Here is a 7,500-nt window from a genome sequence, read left to right on the forward strand (position 1 = left end):
TAGGGTCAAAAAAGAATTTTATAGTAAGGTTTTTATGCTTTCACACTGCACTTATATATTTTGGAAAGAAAATTGTGATATAGAAGCTGAAATTTACTGCAATAAAGTCATCTCATTCGAAATTGTATTTACTTACACTAGGTATGTTTGATTTTTACTAAATGATACAAACAGGAATCAAAGTATCCCGTTAGAGGTACTGTACGAATATAAATAATGAAACGTTATATGATGAAACATACTAGAATAAACTCTTTGGTAGAGATGAAAACTGAAGATGCTGTACTACAAAATGTATTTAGAAGGACGATGAGAAAAGAGGAGTTGATTGCTTAAAGATGAAGATTTACACTTTATTAAAATTAGGATGTCTACAAAACGAAATATTTTAGAATCTTTTTAGACATGCAAGGAGAGCAATTACTAATCTGCCCAGCTTTTGTTGCCAATCCTATGTCCACAACTTCATATAATTTCAAGTTAGTGGACATTAAGATGTCTACAAAACGAAATATTTTAGAATCTTTTTAGACATGCAAGGAGAGCAATTACTATTCTGCCCAGCTTTTGTTGCCAATCCTATGTCCACAACTTCATATAATTTCAAGTTAGTGGACATTTTTCTACAGTGTGTTGGAGTATATGCACAGAAAGATGCATATCTCGCTTGTTTGCGAAAACGTCGTCATAACTCAAAAAACTGAATTTTTGAGTTATCTATACAGACATATTCATCTTCAAACACGGATTTTTTTGGTAACAGTGTCATATCTGTAGCTCAAAAATTGACCGCTAGGGAGTGCTAAATGTCCCAACGACATAACCTTACATGTTCCAACTTGTTCCAACAAATATTTTAGACTTAGTAAAGATTATGATTGTTTCAACTTCTATAAACTTTAGAGGCGTATTTGATGCTCCAAAAAATGTTCCACCTATGGTGTTTGAGGGCTTTTTATAATATTGAGAGCGTTTTGAAACTTTAAAATGCCTCTCCTGAAAAATTCGATATTTTGAGTTATGACGACGTTTTCGCAAACAAGCGATGTACACAGTCATTCTGTTGCTTACAGATCTATCTCTACAGAAGCTGTGCTGAATGCTATGTATGGGAGTGATACCAGGGTGATGAATATGATAGAAATATGTCATAGGGGCAGTTCCCATGAGTTACAATTATAAAACATACTGACAAAAGATCTTTCAGTCTATAACGAGATAGGGTAAAAAATACAATATGCTTAGGTTTTCATCCAAGTAAAGCTTAACATTTCAAATTGCATTGCCTAAATCTGTCTCGACTGAAAGTTTATTCTAGTCACTGATGACGCGTTTGACAAAATTGTTCTTATCTACTTCCATGTGCTTTCTACGTCCTAGCAGCTTGAGGCCATTATCTCTCGCCCTGGTAGTATTTAGTATGAAAATATTTTCAATGTTCATGTTATCAATTTTCTTTATAATCTTAACGACTTGTACTAGGTATTTCCTGACTCCTCGCTTTTTAGAGATGATAGTTTCAAATGTTTGAAAGGTTTTCTTGTTTGTTTGTTTTTATGTTTGGTATGAGTTTTTGGGACTCACACTTAACCTTTTCGAACCAATCTGGGGGCCATACGGAAGCTGCATATTGCATGTGGAGGAGTACCAATGATCATTATCATTGGTTGATGGTAACTGGATTTCTACATAAGAACATGAGGATGAAGGTGACTGCAAGAGACCATTATAATGATAATGGATAATAGTAATAATAATAATAATAATAATAATAATAATAATAATGATAATAATAATAATAATAATAATAATAATAATAATAATAATAATAATAATAATAATAATAATAATAATAATAATAATAATAATAATAATAATAATAATTGTAATAATAATAATAATAATAATAATAATAATAATAATGATAATAACAATAATAATAATGATAATAATGATAATAATAAAAATAATAATAATAATGATAATAATAATAATAATAATAGTAATATGATGATGATGATGATGATGATGATGATGATGATGATGATGATGATGATGATGATGATGATGATGATGATGATGATGATGATATGATGATGATGATGATGATGATGATGATGATGATGATGATGATGATGATGATGATGATGATGATGATGATGATGATATGATGATGATGATGATGATGATGATGATGATGATGATGATGATGATGATGATGATGATGATGATGATGATGATGATGATGATGATGATGATGATGTATGTACACCAGCTTAGTAGTAACAACCCTCTATGTGTAGTATACACACACAAGCATATCGCAAACAAAAACACGACTACATGCACAATCATCTGTACAAACTTTTCCTCATACTAAAATTATTTTAATTTCCAAATTTTCTACTGCATCTTCTCATTTCAGTTTACTAAAACTATTTCCAATTGTTATATCTTTCCCTACGACTAAGTCTGATTCCTTTCTAAATTTGTTGGATGAGGTTAAGATGAATGAATACCCCTAAAGTAAATTCACGGTTACATGCATTGCTTCCAGCCTCCAAATCCAAGTCTCCTGCCCACCACTCCTAAGCCACGACCCCATGAAATAAATATCCCTAAAATCGCCCGGTGGCAATAACTCTCTTTTATACACAACTATCTTTTCATTTTCATCTCTTCCCCTCCTACAACTACCGATCCCGTAAGAGCGGGTGGTCTGTCCCAGGTAGCCCATAGTCCACTGGTTCTTAGCCTTGATGGAGGTACTGAACTCCGCATGTTTCACCCATGCATTCACCAAACCCTTCGTAATTGGAAAAATATAATTTCTAAAAAAAAAAAAAACGTATACATTTCATTAGTGCACAAAAGGAACCACGCATCAGTTGCACACAAAATGACGGTGTTCATATAACAAAAACCAGTAAAACATGTATTTCACACAAAAACCAAAAACTTAACATAATGTGTGTGTCGCGCGTGTCTATTTGTGTCGTGTGTCGTGTTTGTGTCGTACGTGTGACCTCCACCGATCCCTTGAGATTGCTCACCGAACCCCTAGGGCTCGATCGAACCGAGGTTAAGAACCACTGCCATAGTCCATAGATCTGATTCTGCAATGGAAGTGATCACAAGCAACAAGGGTGGCAAGAAGATCTGCCTGGACGGGCACCCCTACACCAAGAAGAATAACTCAAATATGACCATTCGCTGGGAATGTGTAAAGCGGAAACCCTTTGCATGCAGAGGTACACTGATGAAGATGGACATGATATAAGCGTAATAAGAATAAAAATAAAGATGAAGGGTAAGGCCAAAACTAGTACAACTCGACCAAACCAGATTCTGGCAGAGGCCATATATCAGTCATCACATGAAGTTCAAGCCAGGCTTGGGAGAAATGAGACATTGAAGAGAGACATTCGACGACAGGAGCGTGGATTTCTGCTCAAAGAGCCCTCACCTCTTTGGGATTTTGTTGTTGAAGGCCGCTGGTCGACAATTGGTGGTACAGAATCAAAGCTATTCTTGATCCATGATAGTGGGCCTGGCACAGCTAGCAGAGTAGTCATCTTTGCATCAGAAGAAGAACCCAACTGGCTTTGAAGGTCCAACTAGTGGTTCATGGATGGCAACTTTGCGATGGTACCAAAAATATTTTAGTGGTTTTATATCACCCGTGCTCCCTTGGGGGAATTAGCTGTGACCTGCATATATGCCTTTATGTCAAACAAGTCACAAGGTTTATATGAAGAAATGTTGCAGGATGTCATGGGGTAACTGTGAATGCCTTGGGTTCTAGCCAGACCCTACACATATCGGCACTGACTTTGAGCAGGCCATGCATCAAGCTATCCAAGATGATTTTGGCCCAGATGTTGTATGTCGTGGTTGTTTTAATCACCTAACTCAAGCGACTTGGAGGAAAGTACAGAAATTTGGCCTCACCAACAGACATCGTGATGAAGAGGATGTTTAGATGTTTTGTGGGATGTTTGATGGGCTAGCTTTCTTGCCTATAGACAGACTTCAGGAGGGAATGGCCTACCTGAGGAACCGTATCCCCGAGGGCCTGGAACAAGTACTGGATTACTTTGACAAGACATATGTATCGGGTTCCTTTCGCCGAATTGAACCACCACCAGGTCAAGGTAATGAATGACCAGATGCCTGCAGTCAGGATTAGGCACAGTCCCCCTCGCTTTAATCTTAGCATTCGGAATTGTCATACAACAACTACAAATGAGGCAGCACGCACAAATCACCTACGTGAGACATGGAACATTGGCTTCCAACAGTTAGTTGGACACAAACATCCCTCAGTTTGGACAGCACTAGAGAATGTCAGGAAGGATGTAGTTATGATGCAGGCAGATATTATCCAGAATTCCCGGGGTATCCAACCAAAAAACGGTGCAAAAGGACAAGCAAAGACTATCAGCAGAGGGTTCGACCCCTCCTCTTAGATCTTGTGGAAAAAAGAGTCTCTGGATGAGTTCATGGATAGTATTGGACATTGTATTAGATTATAGGTATGCATTTATAGTGAACAGTGGACTTGCTATCTAGATAGCATTGTCTACTACTGACTCTAAAAGAATTATGAATCAAGCAAGAGCAATATGCTCCCTGGTATACACAGCATGGGTATTAATATATATCTATGTAAGATTTATGTAAATTGAGCAGTTGCTCACAATACATGTGGGTCAACTCCCTATCCAAACCAATATACCTTCATAGTCATTGATTCTGTTTCAGTAAAATATGTGCTACATTGAATTTGTATTTGTAGAGCATAAGTTATAAACTACTTGCGGGGTTTTGTCATATGGGATTTATTCATACGGGATTTTGCCCTGCATTCGCTTTGCCCATATAAGGAATATATCTACATTTTAGCGAATGAACTGGTGTAGGGATTAACGCTTACCTTTAGGTAATAGAATTGTAGTATGGACTTTACTCCCACAGCAGTGCCCATTCCGACATAGTGCTCCTTTAACATGTTATCCACGACAATATCTAAATCAGTTTCATATATCACTCCTCCCCTTTTTCTCCAGGCGCGGCCCGGAAATGAGTCTGGTTCAACATTCTGTGGGGAAGTAGTTATTTATGTCAGAAAAAGAAGTTGAAATATGAAGTAATATACATATTGAAAAGCCACCTATTACTTATAAAGATTATATATTTTTCAATGTTTACAAAAAAAAAATTTCACGGGTGTATATTGACAAATATTTTGACATCGGTCAATGCTTGCGCCTGAGTGACCCTTCTCTGAATTTTTACTAGAGCCTTTCCTATGAATGAAGCTAAAAGATGGGCTGTGGCTTTCACTCTGAAATCCGCCAATGTTACATGATCCTCCATAATTTTTTGTCTCCTCCTAGAGAATGATTTTCAGAGCAGAAAAAAAAAGGGAAAGGCCTTTTTTAGAAGTGCACACCTACGCGGAATATCATTAGAAAACTATGTATCAATTTTGTAAATCATGATATATCAATGTAATAGATCTTTTTCTTGGCGGGAATCAATATCAGAAGACATTGCTAAAACCTATGCAGAAACGAAGTTGCGTCGACTCCTTTAGACGACATCTTTGTTTTGATAGATTCGGAGGTCGGAGACGACGACAATGACCTGATGACCTCAAGAATTACAGGTACCGCATTACAAAATGCAGGTCAGATTAGGTAGATAGGTTAGGTTAGGTAGGTATGTTAGATTAGGTTAGAATCGACGAATTTATCATACTTTAATTTCTTCGATCTCAGCCTCTACCAAAAGAAAGATGGCGTCTCAAGTAGTCAAAGTGGCTACGTTTTTTGTTTGTAAATTTTAGCAGTTTTTTTCTATTATTGATTTCCGCCAAGAATAACGTATACTACGTTGAAGTATTATAATGTAGAAACGAAGTTGGGTCGACTCCTTTAGATGACATCTTTGTTTTGACAGATTCGGAAGTCGGAGACGACGATAACGACTTTAATAGCCTCTAGAACTACAGGTACCGCGTTACTGAATACAGGTTAGGCTAGATAGGTAGGTTAGGTCAGGTAGGTAGGTTAGGTTAGGTTAGAAACGACGAATTTATCATACATTATTTTGTTTTACCCCTGCCTCTACCAAAACAAAGATGGCGTCTCAAGTAGTCAAAGCGACTACGTTTGTTTGTTTATAGTTTTTAGGTGTGCGATTCTAAAAATATACCGGAAAATGTCAACATCTCCACAACCGGAAAGAACAAATGCTAAACATATATTCTATATAAATAAACAGAAATAAACGAAAAACAAAAATATCGAATTAGCGTACACGAGCATAGTCGGAGGACATCCGCATGATAAAGTAGGCATAGGAAGGAAAAAATTATAATGGAAGCAACACACATTTGCAATATATCTATCAAAACGCCACCTATCACTGAGTGAGTTAGAGCGTCACGACTTGCGGCGGAGGTAGAAGTGACGCCAGTTCGAACCCTACCACCAGAGAATTGGACCACGGGACATGGCTCATTAAATTCCACGCTACTAAGTCCTGTAAGGGGCACCGTCCTAGCCTCCTGATAGGATGAGTTCGCGATGTTAAATCGAATCATAAAACGAATCACTAACGAGAGAGAAGAATATGTTGAACAAGGGTAGCAGCAGTTACCGCCACCAAGGAAGAGATAATGACCGAATCACTTACCAAGAGGTCAACGGAGACGAAACAATGTCAGAGGAAAAGGAAAAGGAAGAAAGAAGACCTCTAGAATATATAGTCACGCAGACACTTGCGTTGTTATTTTTCCTGTAAACAACGTCAGAAGAAAAGGAAAAGGAAGAAAGAAGACCTCTAGAATATATAGTCACGCAGACACTTGCGTTGTTATTTTTCCTGTAAACAATGTCAGAGGAAAAGGAAAAGGAAGAAAGAAGACCTCTAGAATATATAGTCACGCAGACACTTGCGTTGTTTGAGGAACGACTTCAGTCCGAAACTTTAAAGACAGAGTCACACAATGTCATCGCTATTTTCTATACAGTAACTACATATACATATACATGTACATATACATATACATATATATACATATACATATACATATACATATACATATACCGAGTTTATTCCTGACCGGTTTCGCTTTGTAGCGAAACCGGTCAGGAATAAACTCGGAACGAGACCCGTGACTCTTTTTTTCCACCTTTTTCAACTTGTCACAATGTCTCAACATATACATATACATATACATATACATATACATATACATATACATATACATATTATTCAAACTGTCCTTGTTCCTTTGTATCATGTATATATTGTCTATGTATTCCTATCACTATGTACTTGTTGCACTGAAGATGTAATATACGAAAGCGCTCTGCTTCGTTAGTTTCTTTTTCCAAGTGGTCTACTTTGCATATACATATACATATACGTATATACTGCGTAGCTACAAAAGGTAGATATAGTACAACAGTATTATGGACAAACTTTTTT

General features: G+C 36.8%; 1 protein-coding gene across 1 annotated transcript in view; it reads right to left on the minus strand.

Annotated features, from left to right (window-relative positions):
- LOC143027491 (uncharacterized) overlaps positions 1-7,500 on the minus strand; it is a 31,929-nt gene that overhangs the window by 11,544 nt on the left and 12,885 nt on the right. Inside the window, exon 7 of the mRNA XM_076188779.1 lies at positions 4,937-5,101. Coding sequence (XP_076044894.1) covers positions 4,937-5,101 — 165 coding nt within the window. The remainder of the gene's footprint in view (positions 1-4,936; positions 5,102-7,500) is intronic.

This window comes from Oratosquilla oratoria, chromosome 8 (assembly GCF_046742065.1).
Source record: "Oratosquilla oratoria isolate Oo_2021 chromosome 8, ASM4674206v1, whole genome shotgun sequence".
Taxonomy (NCBI): Eukaryota; Metazoa; Arthropoda; class Malacostraca; order Stomatopoda; family Squillidae; genus Oratosquilla; species Oratosquilla oratoria.